Source organism: Balaenoptera musculus, chromosome 18 (genome assembly GCF_009873245.2).
Source record: "Balaenoptera musculus isolate JJ_BM4_2016_0621 chromosome 18, mBalMus1.pri.v3, whole genome shotgun sequence".
Classification (NCBI taxonomy): domain Eukaryota; kingdom Metazoa; phylum Chordata; class Mammalia; order Artiodactyla; family Balaenopteridae; genus Balaenoptera; species Balaenoptera musculus.
Genome location: NC_045802.1, coordinates 45,410,727 through 45,425,709, shown reverse-complemented (window position 1 = coordinate 45,425,709; position 14,983 = coordinate 45,410,727). Strand labels below are relative to the sequence as shown.

General features: G+C 33.4%; 1 protein-coding gene across 1 annotated transcript in view; it reads left to right on the top strand.

The window, feature by feature from the left end:
• DACH1 (dachshund family transcription factor 1) overlaps positions 1-14,983 on the top strand; it is a 411,546-nt gene that overhangs the window by 346,551 nt on the left and 50,012 nt on the right. The window contains exon 7 of the mRNA XM_036832080.1: positions 11,859-12,010. Coding sequence (XP_036687975.1) covers positions 11,859-12,010 — 152 coding nt within the window. The remainder of the gene's footprint in view (positions 1-11,858; positions 12,011-14,983) is intronic.

Here is a 14,983-nt window from a genome sequence, read left to right as displayed (position 1 = left end):
ACTATAACCTCAGTGGAAATGCATCTTTATTAATATAAGAACAAAGGATTTAACAAATTAACTAGTTTCAGAAATAAATTACATCAGATATTCAACCAGTCAATACTAAAAATGTATAACATGCCAGGCATTGAGGTTACACAGGTAAACAAGATGGACAGAATTCCTTCTTCCTCCTTTTTTTCATGTTAAACACACTTAAGGAAACAAACCTGTAAAGAAGTATGTTTGATTATAATTGTCAATGAATTTGATCATCTGAAATAGTCTTGGTAAGATAGTAATTAGTTTTTATGAATGGGAGGGGAAAAATGAATTGGTTCAAACCAGTGAAACTGAAGGTGTAGATAGAGCTTGTAAGTATCATCTCAGGAGACTTTGTACATTCATGTGCCATGCTCTTGGTCTCAAAATGGTGCAGCAAGGGAGGTGAGAGTGAAGGGACCTATTAAAACACACCTGTGGCTTGGAAGGAGCTCTTGTGCTTAGTAAATTAACAGAAATTAATTTATCTAGATCAGCATGCTGATGTCTAGCTTAGGGCAGTGTCCCGGTAGCCTGGTGCATGGTATCTTATCAGAGAAGAGTGGTCACCAAGAACTATGGAAGTTCCTGGTATGAGGATGGAGTGACACTGATGGAGTCAGGAGAGGGGTGGGTCTGATAGAGAAAGAATGATTTAGAAATCTAGATAAAGTTTTTGTGGTGGAAAGTGAGGCAATATCATGGCTAGGGTCGCATGATGACGAAATTCAGGAGAAGCTAAATTGGAACAAGTGCAGAAGACAATTTGGGACAATAGCCAAGGACTGATTGTAGCTGATCAATGGGTAAGGCATGGCACCTGATCCTTTTGAAGTAAATCTCTTGGACAATAATTTTTTTTTTGTTTGAAGAATCTTTAAGTAGGCCTTGATTTTTTTACCTCATGAAATGCATGTGTCAATTTCAAAGTGATACTTTCATGGTTAAACATTTCTCACAAGGAGAGTATAGACCTTGTTTGTATGGTGGCATTGGGAAAAGGTTTGGAGTGAAATTTACAGGAATTTACCTTGGTGGGCTACTTAAAGTTAGGATTGGTTTTAAAGGTCTGTTATACTCATGGTTGGAGTTCTCTGGTCCCATATGGGGAGAATCTGGAATCTCAGTTCTAAGATATCTTTGCTTCAAAAATGAATAATCATAAATGTGACAGTGGAAGTTGTCAATTTAGGGGAATCTTGGCTGCCTAGGATGACCATTGGGTGGATTTCCAGGGAGTAAGTCAAACCTTGCTTATAAATGAGTGAAATAGAAAATCTCTAAGTTTTCTTTCTACTCTGAGATAAAATAACTGTAGAATTATTTTCTTTTTTGGAGTGTATGTTACTTGTATATATCTGAACACACATATCAAATACCTTTTTAAAATTCTGATAAATATCTTACATTTTACTCCTTGGATGTTTAAAGAACATAGGCTCTAGAGCAAGACTACTTGGGTTCAAACCCGGCTCCTCTCCTTACTAGCCCAGTTAGTTATCTTGGCAAGTTAATTAACTCATTTTTACCTCTTTCTACTCAAGTGTAAAATGAGGACAACACTAGTAACAATCTAACAACTATTGTGAGGATTAAATGAGTTAGTGCCTGCAAAGTGCTTAGAACAGTGTTTTGCACGCATAGGAAGCACTCAGTATGTGCTAGTTATTTTGATGATACTGGTGATGATAGTCATCATACCAATGCTTCTGACTTTTTGAAAGAAGAATGAGTTAATAGAATCTTTCCTGACTGACATTACTTTTATGTTAAAAACTTTTTATTATAGAAAAATCTCAAACGTGCATAAAATTAGAAAAGGATAATGAACCCCCCATATACCTACCCATCATTCAGCTTTAACAGTGATCATCTCAAGCCCAGTCTAGCTTCATAAATTCTCCCACCCAACTCCTCCTTTCCCCCAGAGAGTTCTGAAGCCAGTCCCAAACATATTTTATTTAATCGGTTGATGTTTCTTTATTTATTTCCAGTGTGTATCTCTTAAAGATACAGACTCTTTTCACTAAATTATAATCATATTATCATTATCATTCCTAAAATCCCTTAATATTTATTAAATATCCTGCCAGGTTTCACATTTCACAAATTGTCATATGTGTACATGTGTTTGTCGGTATGCATATCCTTGGAGTCAAAATGTTCTTTTTCCCTGTATTTCCTCTAAATAAAATCCTTTTTTTGTGGGGGGAAAATAGTCTTTATTGATAAATAAATAAAGTGATAGTTTTTAGGGTCAGTCACCTTTGAACTTGTTTTGTCTGAAAAATGAAGTATGTGTACCAAACAATTTCCAAAGATATCTCACACTTTCGTAACTTCATGGTAATTTTAGTCCCTGTGCAAATCAGGGTTTAAGGAATCCACAATGCCAGAACTATTTTAATATTTCAGGCGAATAATTTGAGAATTGTTCTGTTGTATTCACTTAGCAATAAGATTCATTTTGGTTTAGGAGACTCATAAATGAAATAGAACTGGGCAGAAGTGACAAAAGAGCAGAATATCAAGCCATGGCACACTATGAGGGTGCCCATTGCTTCTCATCATTTTCTCTTTACTTCTCAAGGAATATTAATTTTGAAAAGGCCTTGGATTTATGTGACAAATTCTCTCCCCACCCCCTGAAAATTCTCAAAGCACATTTCAGAAACTCATTTTTGGCAGATGAAATTTTAAGTAAATTGGCCAAGGTCACAGCACAATAAGGGCAGAGTTATCAAGGCAATGCAGTTTCCTGCTTTTTCCACCATCCATGAAATTAGAGTAACTCCACCCCTTAAAAGGGTCTACTTTTTTTCCTTTCTGAAATTATAAACCATGATTTGGAAATGTTTTTTACCATTAACTCAGACTCTCAAAAGTGGTCTTTTAAGGCTATGAAATGTTTGTGGGTGCATTATTTCAGCTACTACAACTGCATATATTACAACGTACACAATTTGCTTTAAAAGAAGAGTGCAGTTTTTGTTTGAGCTGAACCATCAGATTTTCTTTTCATGAGGTACGGCATGATGAAGAAGCTATCTGTAGGAACAAAACTAGTTCACTTTCTATGGGCAAGCACAAGCTGTAAAGTAGATTATTAAAGTACACAGAAATAGAAAGTTAGATCAGAACTGATATTTTACTGTGAGGTCTTCTTTCGGCCTTATAAAATGAGAAAGAACTAACCTTGTTCTATTTCTGAGTCCTGAAAAAAGCCTCCTAGCAGGCATATCACCTTTAATTAGGTTTCTGCTTTTGGGAAGCATTCTACCAGCCCCCTTTCATTTATTTTTAATGATGTTATCACTAACAGGCAAACAGTCCCTTAATAAAACAAAAACAGTTTCTATATAAAGCCTGGTGTACATGTCCTGAGTCAGTCATCTAAAAACAAATGTTATGATTGTTTCCGTTGTGCTCTTAGAACCCTTAATGGCCCTACTGTGCAGATATGCAAAACATCAACCTAGGAAATATAACCGTGTCTGTTATGCAGCTTTCAGTAAATGCTTTCCCATATTCACTTGCAGTATCAGCAGTGAGGTTAAACCTACAGGGTCATGGAAAAGACAGAAAGGTCAATTAAGTGGGTTTTTTCGGCATAAGCTACACCAGCTCCTTCATAAACACTTACAGCTTAAGACTTTAAGAGACAAGCAGGGGTGAAAGCCACCCAAAATGTTTAAAAGTTAAATCTCTGTGTGTGTGTGTGTGTGTGTTTAATGTGTGGCACCATTGTATTTTGCCAAGAAATTCCAGTTTGTGGGAGGAAAAAAAATCTATGCACAGATACCTGAGTATTTTAGTTTCATCTTCCCAATTGCCAAAGGACAATTTTGCTGTCAAGTCCAAGTTTGGAAATTAAAATTAATGTATAGCTTGATTTAGTGTTTCCTCCATACATAGATTTTGAAACACAAGTGCAGAATAGACAGAAATTAAAGACTCTCTTTTGAGAATAATGGTAGAAAATATACACTTTCCCCTTAAATATACAGAGTTTCTTTAGGACACTTAGTATCCCTGTTTTCCTTGAACTGTTATCCCTGTGTGGTTTCCTCATACAACCCTTTCACCTTCCCTGTTTAAATATTTCCCAGTATTCAATGCCCATTTCTAATGCACCTTGCCCTGAAAATTTTATTTTTCTTCACTCTGCTGTCAACTTGCATCATCTAAATATAATCTCTTCTTTTTCAAAATAACCACTGGGTGTCATTTGACTCAATCTTTGGCACATAACCTTATTGGGATTATAATTGCATGTATTTTTTTTTTTTCTTCTTCCTAGAGCTTCCTCCTGACCCAAGGTAATGTCTATGAAATTGCCTTGTAATCAACAGAGTGGTTTCCCAGTAGAAAGTATTTTTAGTTTTACTCTCCTGGGTGTAGTAAGCAGAGTCTATATCCTTCTCATTTCAGCTTCTGCCTCATCTCATCTCATTCACATATTCTTTCAACAGATATCAATCAGTTCTTACCATATGTTAGGGAGCTGAGATATATGTTCTTTTTCTTCCCTTAAGTAGTGGTCCCAAACTTTTGTCAGCTTCTCAACAGTAAACAAACCATGATAGTTGCACATGTGTGTAATAAATACTTTATGCATTAAATCAGGCAGAACTGTGAGTTGGTGTATTTCTTAGCACACCTCCATCATCCTGCCAAACATGCACTTAACAATGATCTCCTTTGAGTATTAAATCTTCTCCTTTGTTTACCCAAACTTGAAATCCAGAGTTCTAATACTGCTTCCAGTATATCCAAGCAATTAAGTGTTTTTATGCTTTTCAGTCTATTTCTCCAAAATCTTTACTATTTTCTTTTTGTGTAAGTCAATTTACCCATTTTCTTTAGGACCTGCTACCTGAAGAGAGATCAGTAAACTAGTTTATCCTCTTTGGCCCTTTCTCAAGTTATTTCTATCATAGTCAATTTTAACTGTTCACTGAACTAACTCAGGTTTAGTTTATATACGGCAACTGTAATAATATACAGTAGTAATTTTATTATCAACATGATATTTCATCATCACAAGGCTCATTAGAGAGAAATAATATAGAAACCACAGGCTTATGGCTCATGGTACAATATTAGGATTCCCTCCATGGCACACTGAAGCCAAGTTTACAATAGGAAAATTCTAATAAATTTAGTTATTTCTTAATTATTGATACTTTATATTTATTAGCATTTTATATTTCACAAAGCACTTTCACATACATAATCTAATTGGATTTGAACTATAGTCCTTTCAGTCTGTGGTCATCATTTTAATAAATAGACCAAATGAGTCTCATAGAACATAAGAGATGGATTCTTTGCTCAATTATTTGCTAATACTTGGTAGAACCAGGACTTAAACTCACACCTTCTGAATCTAGCCTGGGTTACTTTTCATTTTACTGTAACTGTATCACATTATGGTAACCATTTTATGTAAAAAAATGGAGTAATTTTAAATCCAGAATTTGGAAAGTGGGCTTAAAATTTAAAATATGAGATAGGACTTATTTTATGATATTCCTTGATATCTTATAAGAATTAGAATAAATACATGAAAGTTTGTGACCAGTTTTTGATTTAAGATTACATTGTGGCATCAGAATGATTAGTTCCTATTGTCAAATTAAATCCAGAGTGCCTCGAGTAGGAACGAACCATGATTGAGGTGTGATTGAGCTCAATTTAAATGACTGTGTTTTATGTTTGAATATAAGTTTCAAAATTTTTTTAAACACCAATACTTAATTTTTTTAATTATTCATGCCTCTACTCCAGTTGAACAATGTGGCTGATGAGTTTCCAAAAACACCAGTAAACTTAACTTCATATACAATTGTGATGGGAATTTATCAAAATGACCAAGAAAAATTTTTATTTCTATAAATAACTATTCACTTCTCTGTAAACAGTACCATATTCTCCAGAATTTTTGTCAACATTTTTTTTTACTTTACCAGTATAGAAATATAACATTTTCATGCAAACTTTCAGATCCCTTGTAAACATTAAATATGGAAATTTTTCCATTTTAATACTGCTGCTATCTACTTCACATTAATATGAATAAATGTGAATTCCCTTGGAATGTATGGTTTTCTAAAAGTGAGTATTTTTCTACTTGGACCTTATGATATAATAAAAGATATCAGAGACAAAGACACACACACACACACACACACACAAACTTGAAAGCGAATATATAATTCAAACCCAAAGGGATTAGTTATGAAAATAACAACTGAGTTAGATTTTATTAACAGGAAAGAAAACATTTTAAAAGTAGAGGCTCATTACTTTTTCAAACAACATTGTTCCTTAGGATATCCTGCTAAATTGTTATGTGTGATAAGATTGGATAGAAAAAAGCCTGTCTTACAGCGGCATCAATCTTAGTGATAGTCATTTATTGATAAGTGACTTAAAATATGAGTAGAATCATGAGATGAAATGATGAGAAGAATGAAATATCATTTTTTCTTACTTTATTGATTTTGGAGTTTTAAAGTATTTTCTTCTTTTTTTAATTTCTCTTTGTATTGTCCTTTATGTTCTAATTGATGTTAATTGATTATGTGTTGTTATAATTGTCATAATTATATTTGTTATAATTATTAAGATGTTAATCAGTAGCTTATTCTGGTCAAAAGATGAAATCATTTGTTAGTTTATAATATGTGCTGTTCTATTTTCCTTTAGAAAATCACTGTAGTTCCCTAGAACTAAATTAAAATACAAGAATACTTTAAAGTTAATAACCACTCTTTCTTAGGACTTTAAAAACAACAAGAACTCTTTAGAGGACTGGCATAACTACTGACCCCTATGGATGTGGAGTACTTAAAAAGATTATGCCCTCGTTAATGCAGCTTTCAAAAGTGCTTACTTTATTCCTAGGAAGATGTCCCATCATTGCATCAATCCACAGTGTTGTGAGTGACTGTCTTATAAATTTTTCAAATTTTATCAGAATTTATCAAATTGTCTAATTTGATAAAATGAAGCAAGATAATTTGACTCGTTATAAAATAGAGTTTGTAAACCTAAGTATAATCAATAGCTTTCTCTGAAATTTCACGTTTGTGTGACTCATTCTTTTTCAGATGTTATCTAGATATCCATAACTCTTTGGAATTTGTAATTAAGATATTGAAATTCAGACTCCAAATTGGTGCATTATCACCCTCCAATCAATATAAGTGAAATTTCCACTTAACTAATTTTTATGATTTCTTATAAGGAGTAATAGAGAATGTGTAATTTTAGATTTGAGTGATACTAGAGTTTGTCTCATTCAACCTGCTTGGTTTTTTAAATTGAGGACATTGAAGCCTGAAGAAGCTGTCCCATGTCCAAAGTAGCTGTTACTAACTGAACACTGAATTATTTTCATTATACATCCCAATGTATTCAGAAAATAGTGTGCACAGTTTTAGTTATCTATAGCTGTGGAACAAATTGCACCAAAACTTAGTGGCTTAAACCATCATACATTTAAAATCTCATGATTTCTGTGAATCAAGAATCTGGGTACAACTTAACTGGATGGCTCTGGTTTAAGGTCTCAAGAGTTTGCAGTTATGCCGTCAGCGGGGCTGCAGCCTCATCTAAAGGATTGACTGGGCAAGGAGAATCTACTTTCAAGCCAACTCATGTGGTTTTTGGCAGCCCTCTGTCTCTTGTCCTGTGTCCTTGAGCAGGGCTGTCTCATGACATTACAGCTGGTTCCTCCATGGCAGGAAATATAAGGAAAGGGAGAGAGAGAGATGGAAACAGACTTTTTACAACTGAATCCTGGAGGTGACATCCCATCACATTTGCTTTATTCTGTTTGTTAGGTCTAACTCAGACTAAGGGGAAGGTTCTATACGGAATGTGAATAACAGCAGGGAGGAATCATCAGAGGCCATCCTGTAGGCTACTATATGCCTGCCACCTGCTCAGAGAAAATACTTCCCAAGTACTTGTCAAGTAAATTAAAATACTTATTTATTAATTAAGTCTTTATAGTAAAACATCTCAGGTAATGGAATTGGAATATGGACTCTTGGTTGAACAATAGTATTCTATGTATGTTATTCTTTCTGATTTTATACCGTGATTATGAAAAAGTATGCCCTTGTACTTATGAAATACACAGTGAAGTCTTAAAGATTAAAGAGGGAAGATGGTTCAGACATACATACACATGCACAGAGCAAGAGACGGAGAGAGACAGAGAAATAATTAAAGACCAAATATGGCAAAATGTAAACAATTGTTGAATTTGAGGAAGGAGTTAAATTCGTTTCCGAGGGTTGGTTTAATAAATTACCACAATAGAACAATAGAAATTCATTTTAAGTTACCACAATAAAACAATAGACATTTATTTTCTCACAGTTCTGGAGACTAGGGATCTAAAATTAAGGTATCAGCATGATGAGCTCCCTCCAAGTGGCTAAAAAGGAGAATCTGTTCTTTACCTCTTCTAGCTTCTGGTGGTTGTCAGCATTCCTTGACTATGGCCCCAAAATTCCAATCTTTGTCTCCATCTCCACTTTGCCTCCTCCTCTTCTCTGTGGCCCTCTTCTGTCTCTCTCAAATTTCCCTCTGCCTTTCTCTTATAAGGACACTTGTCATTGGATTTAGGGCCTATCCAACATCAGGATGATCTCATCTCAAGATTCTTAAGTTAATCACACCTGTAAAAACCCTCTTTCCAAATAAGCTAGAATTACTGGGATCCAGAGATTGGGCATGGACTTATAGTGGGGGCCGGGGGGCTACCATTCAATACACTACAGAAATATATAGGGATTCTTTGTTCAATTCTTGCAACTTCTCCATAAATTTAAAATTATTTAAAAGCGTAGTATCAAAGAAAAAAAAACAGAGATTACATTGTCAAATGCCATAATAATTCAAAGAGAATAGCATCTGACAAGCTAACTTTCTTTTAAAGATAAAACTTTTAAAAATGTACAGATATATCAAACTGCAATAGGTGTTTTGTGAATTTGTGCATCATCATTCATTGTTTGAAGTCAGTGGAGATTATGTGATGTCAAAACACTCTTCCACGTTGTCTGGCTTCTCAAACTTTTGCTTTAATCTTCTTAAAACATTTAGGATATCAAAGGTCACTTTTATTTCAAAAGGAATAACTGTGTTCCCAATTTTACTATCTTTGTAGGAAGACTGAGACTTTCTATGATGTTAATTGCCACAAGATGACAACTTTTTCTCAGACAGTAGGGTCTTGAAGCCCAAAGGAATATTTTTGTTTTGTTTGATCTTTGATTAATTTATTTGTCTTCTTTTCAAATATGTTTATTGATCTTAAGAATCACTCTTTTTTCATTCCTTTATAGCTGTCATTTTGCCCTAAATTTGATTGCGTTAAAGTGGCTTTATGCAGTATCTCAACCATATAAAATGATAAATAAATGAATCTAATCACATAATACCATACTACATGATAGTCTGTTCACACTTACCTGAAGCCGTAAGGACCAAGATGAGCATTCCACTGAAGCAACTGCAGAAAAAAAAAAAAAAAGACATTCACACACACACCCCACATATACCTTCACATAAACAAGGAACAATTTTAATCCTACATTGGGAAAAAATTGGAGTAGCTAACAGAATAATGATGGAAGACAAAATGTTTTACTAACTATAAGAATTAGCTACTTTGCAACTGGAATCTGTCACTAGGGTCTAGATTAGCTCTTAAGACTTGCAAATTGTATTTTTTAACATCACTTCTCCAGTTTCTAGTACATTGTTTAAGTAGATATTGGTAATATTAAGTAAATACATATATAAATGTATATATCATGAGTGATTAATGGATTAACTCACACAATAGCCAAACGTAGTCAAGCATAAATGTATTGAAGTTAAGTCAAATAGTCATGGGAATTATGGAACTTATAATCAAATGTGTGTGTGTGTGTATACATACATCTGATGCTTTTTGCTTGGACAACCTTTAAGAATTGTGGAGTCATAGACTCTAATGCTGAAAGCAAACTCAGGTGGTCGTCTGGTTCTATGCCTTTCTTCAAGAGACAAGCAATTATTATCCCCATGATCTATTAAGCCACATTTTCTTTAGCATGTGACAGCTAAGGTGGTGCTGATCAAAAAATATAGCTCTTTATTCTTAAACAATTTCACATGCACATAGATGTTTAACAAGCGCCTTTGCAGAGCTATTATGAGAAAGCGCTAGCAGCCTTGGTCTGGAGGAGTAATTTATGACAGCTAGGTAAATGGTGTCCAAGATCACCTTGATCATATTAGCCACATAGTAGCCCTACCCCTGCACTGCAGGCTTTCTTTAACCCTGGTGACAAGAATGATTAAAAAAAAAAAAAAGAACACAATGAGTCCTACGCAGGCTGCTAGCTCTGTTTCTTCTTCTAGTACCTGCTGCCTCAGATCATCTGTCAGTAAGTTAACAGAGGAGGGAGTGGAAGGAGAAACTGCTAAGGAATGAGTGAGTGTGTATGAGAGCAGTGTAGTTAACAGAAGGCCTTGTGTCCGTCACTCCCCTCCCCAACCTTTCTTCCCTTTTGGTTCATTAACGAGAAATGTGGAAAGGTGAGGGAGACGAATTTAACTTGTCCTGACATTAGTCAGAGACAGAGAAGTGCGGCGACTTCCAGAATATTTCTGCCCCAGAGAGAGGTAATTGGAAAAGGTGTTGTGTGGTTAGGTGTTGTAATGAAAAATAAAGAAATGATTCAGGAGAACAGTGGAATCAAATTATAAGCATAAAGGCAAGTGTGCTGAAGTTTTTAGCCACTTGCAAAATTAAGAGATATTATCAGGACTGTGCAAATATATTGCTCTGATTAATTTTCCTGGGGTGAAATATGAAAATATTTACAAAATTGAGAATCCCGCCCTGAATAAAATTTTCTCTGTGATATAATAGACTAAAACAAACCATAACAAGTATCTATTTAAAAATGTTTAAATAATAAAGAACTGAATAAGAAGATTTCACCGTGAGAGTAAAAAGAATTTGTATCTGGGCATTACTCTAAGTTGCTTACAATGTTGGAGAATGTTCAATAAACAAAGTAAAGGTTAATTTATCTTAGAGGGTTTTATATTTGATTTTTGAAATGTTGTTTTGAGAGTTGTATATTATTACCCTTTCTTTAGACCCCTTTTTCATGTTTAAAAAACTAGTTTTTCAATATGAGGTGAGAGGTATTCAGGGCCAAAAGAATTAGATCTTTAGTTTTCATGATATTGAACAATTCAATTATAATTGAGAAAGAATATATTTGATTCCAGTTTTTATTTTAGTCGTGGAATTAAAGGTTTTAATTGTATATTCACTTGTAGATTCCTTAAGAATATATTTGAACAAATCATTGATATATAGGAAGGGTTAATTGAGAAAGAGACACTAATATACATAGCATTTCTCCTATATGAAGCTCTAGAAATACTCTATTGTCAATCCAAACAGAACAAACTAAAATGAGATAATTGGGAAGGTGCCCATAAAGTCAGCCTGAATATATTATCACAACTATATATGAGATAATATTTGTTTTAAAAAGATTCTATGGCACTGTAAACTCAGTCTCATTAGAGACTGCATTTAAGAGGCTTATAAAGTTACTCATTAATGTTATCTTGTTGTATCTCCACAGCTTTTTCATTAAAGAAAATTCAGCAGAAAGCCTTTTCTCCTGATAGCAGGAACCAATTTGCAATAAATGTTCTGGAAACCACTAGGGAAGCCATTACGGAGGTCTAATAAAAACAGACAAGAGTAACTTGTTCTATATTTTTGTTTCAATCACATACAGATGAGACCCCGCTTTCCACACCAACTGCGAGAGACAGCCTTGACAAACTTTCTCTAACTGGGCATGGGCAACCACTACCTCCAGGATTCCCATCTCCTTTTCTGTTTCCTGATGGATTGTCTTCCATAGAGACCCTTCTGACTAACATACAGGTAGGACTTTTTCACAGTCTGGGAGAAAGGAAGGTGGAAGGCTCAATTGTCTATTTTTCCCAAATTCATACTATTCCAGCTTAATCCATTCTTGAGATTGACTGAACCATGGTATTGAAATTTTTCTAGCAATTTAAGATTTTAAACTTACTACACAAATCAAATTGGTTAGAAATACTCAGATATGTATACTACACCTTAATGAAAACTTAGATGCAAATGACCTAGGCCTTTTAAAAATTATTCTGCCTAAATGCCTTCCTTATTGCCAATTAATGGGAGGAATCTAACTGTTTAAGTTTGTCTGATGTTCTAAATGACAGTATACCAGTGCTAATAAATATTTAGCTATTTTTAAACTGCTGGCCTTTCGGTGAGGAAATGATGTTTAGTCATTCAAATATGTCTAAAGTAAAAGAATCCAAAAAAATCCCTTCTTTCATAAATAAGTTTATTTCAGTTAATAGGGTTTCTTCAAAGAATAGACTTCAAAAAGCCATACAAAACTTTCCACGGATTTCCTATGTAGTCTTCAGGATGTATATTTTACGTACAGTACATTATGAATCAAAAATACTTACAGTTAGCAATAACATAGAGCATGGAGCCAAAATAATAGGAGTGTTTGGGATAAAAGAAAGCATAATTTTCTTGCCCACACATGAAGTGGTCATGTGGACCCCAGATGGAGATTTTTGCCATCTACTTCAACACACTTGGAATAGCTAGTATTAAGCATACACTTACAGATACTGTGCTGGTAATTTTTTTTTTTTTTTAATCTTTGCTCAAGCACTCGATCCTTAGTGATATTTTTCTGTACACATTTCCTACCATATTAAACTTTCTCCCAGTAGAAATGTAATTAATTTTATTTACCCCTCCAAGGACATAACAGAAGGCCTTTAATGTAACATATCTTCTCATCTATTAATATGGCATTTTTAATACTAACGTAATTAGAGTCTCCAGAACTGTATTCAACTTTAAGGTTTTATATCTCAGTAATTGAAATAAATCATCAGTCTAGCCTAAATGTAATCAAGGCTAAATAATTGATTATATTTTAGAATAAACATAAAACTTATTTTTTTCAAACTTTGGCCCATATTATTGTTTTCCAAGGTAGAGTTTTTAATGAATTTCTCCTTTGTCAAATTAAATGCTTGCAGAAAATATCCCTCAACATTTTAAAATGGACACTCTGAGAAGTAAGGGAACAATTTATTTTCTTATGTATATAACTCCATATGAAGCTAAGCATTTAACTTCAATTTCTCCATTTAGGTGTCTGTATCTTCACTAACTAAAACCTCTTTAACCAGGAAAGTGGTAATTTAATTTCAATTTCAGCAGAGAAAACATTTCTGTGTAAACATTCACCAGTGTAGACCAGCTTGCTCATCTGAAGAGTGGGTTTACACAGGGACCTTTGCATTGTGTGTGAAAACCACATCACTAAGTCAAATTTTGTCAGTTTGGGAGTGTTTTTCCACCCACCCCTGGCCAGTAATACCCAGCCTGGAAATATCTGCATCACCTCAAATTGGAATTATTTCTTTAAAGAAAAAAAAAAAAAAAAAGAAAACTTCAGTTTTAAAACGTACAAATTTTAGACAAATAATTTATTTTATTGAAGGTATCTCTAGATTTAATATACTCTCTAACCTTCCAACCAGCCTTGAGAGGGTATATTTTGGGAAGAGTTGATGATAGGATGATCATCAAGGCAAACTAAGTTATTTATTTCTAGTCCCAAGTCATAGGAAACTGTGTCTGATAAAGTTAGAACACCTACAATAAGAATACTTCATTTAAAATAAATTATGCTTGTTCACTTCAGTCTTACATATATATAAGTATGTATTTAGATGTAGATATTATATATTTATATGTATGGATTTAATACCTATATACATGTATATGTGCATGCACATATGTGTACATAAGGTAAAATAAAGATGAAAAATCTTATTGAGTTCCATGCACAGTAATATAAACACACAATACATACATACATACATATATACATGTATATATATATACACACACATTAGACACACATACTGGATTTATGTTCAGTAATGGCTTCACATTATTTTGCAAAAGGTCATAGATGCTAGCTCTTTTATTATTGCCACATATATTGAGTTATAGTAATATCCTAGGAATGGTATAGAATGTTTAAACAGTCATGACCCTGGCTTATGGGGCATACAGTATAAATGTGTTTGCTGCCCAAATTCTAATTTGGGTAATTACATTCTGTCTACCTCAATTTCCTCTGCAATTTCAATTATATATAATGGGGTTCTCTGTTTTCTGTTTCAAATGGTAACACTCTTTTGGTGTGGTAAGTTTAAAGCTCCATATTTCCTTTGAAGGCATTTTATCACAATGACAGTGAAAAAGAATTGAGTTAAAAATGTTTATATTTTTTACATCATACAATTTCATGTTTGAAACTAAAGGTTTATTATGTATATTTGCTATTGTAATTAAACCCAAGACATTGGGTTATATTTAAATTTAGTGCACATAGACTCTATTTTTCCTTAAAAACTAATGACCAAACATCTCTTCAGAATAATTTAAGGAGTTATTGTTCTAATATTTAAGAAGTTAATTTCATGATATTCTATAATTTGATAATTTTCAATTTTAAAATTTGTAATGATTACTACAAATGTCCTTTCCATGACGTGTTATCAGAATTGAATTTTCATAAATGTTATTTTTTAGTGCTTTAAAAGAGGCCCTGTGGAAAAATACTGTAGACTAGTATTTTAAAATATATATGTACTATATATAGTATAGAAAATATATATTTTATATATATCAATAGTATAGAAAAATATATGTAGTATAGAAAATATATATATATATTATATATGTTTAGGCACTAGATTTTTGCTACCTCCTAGAACTATACTGTTCTTTCTTAAAATTCGAGTGTTTCAGAAATTAAAAGTA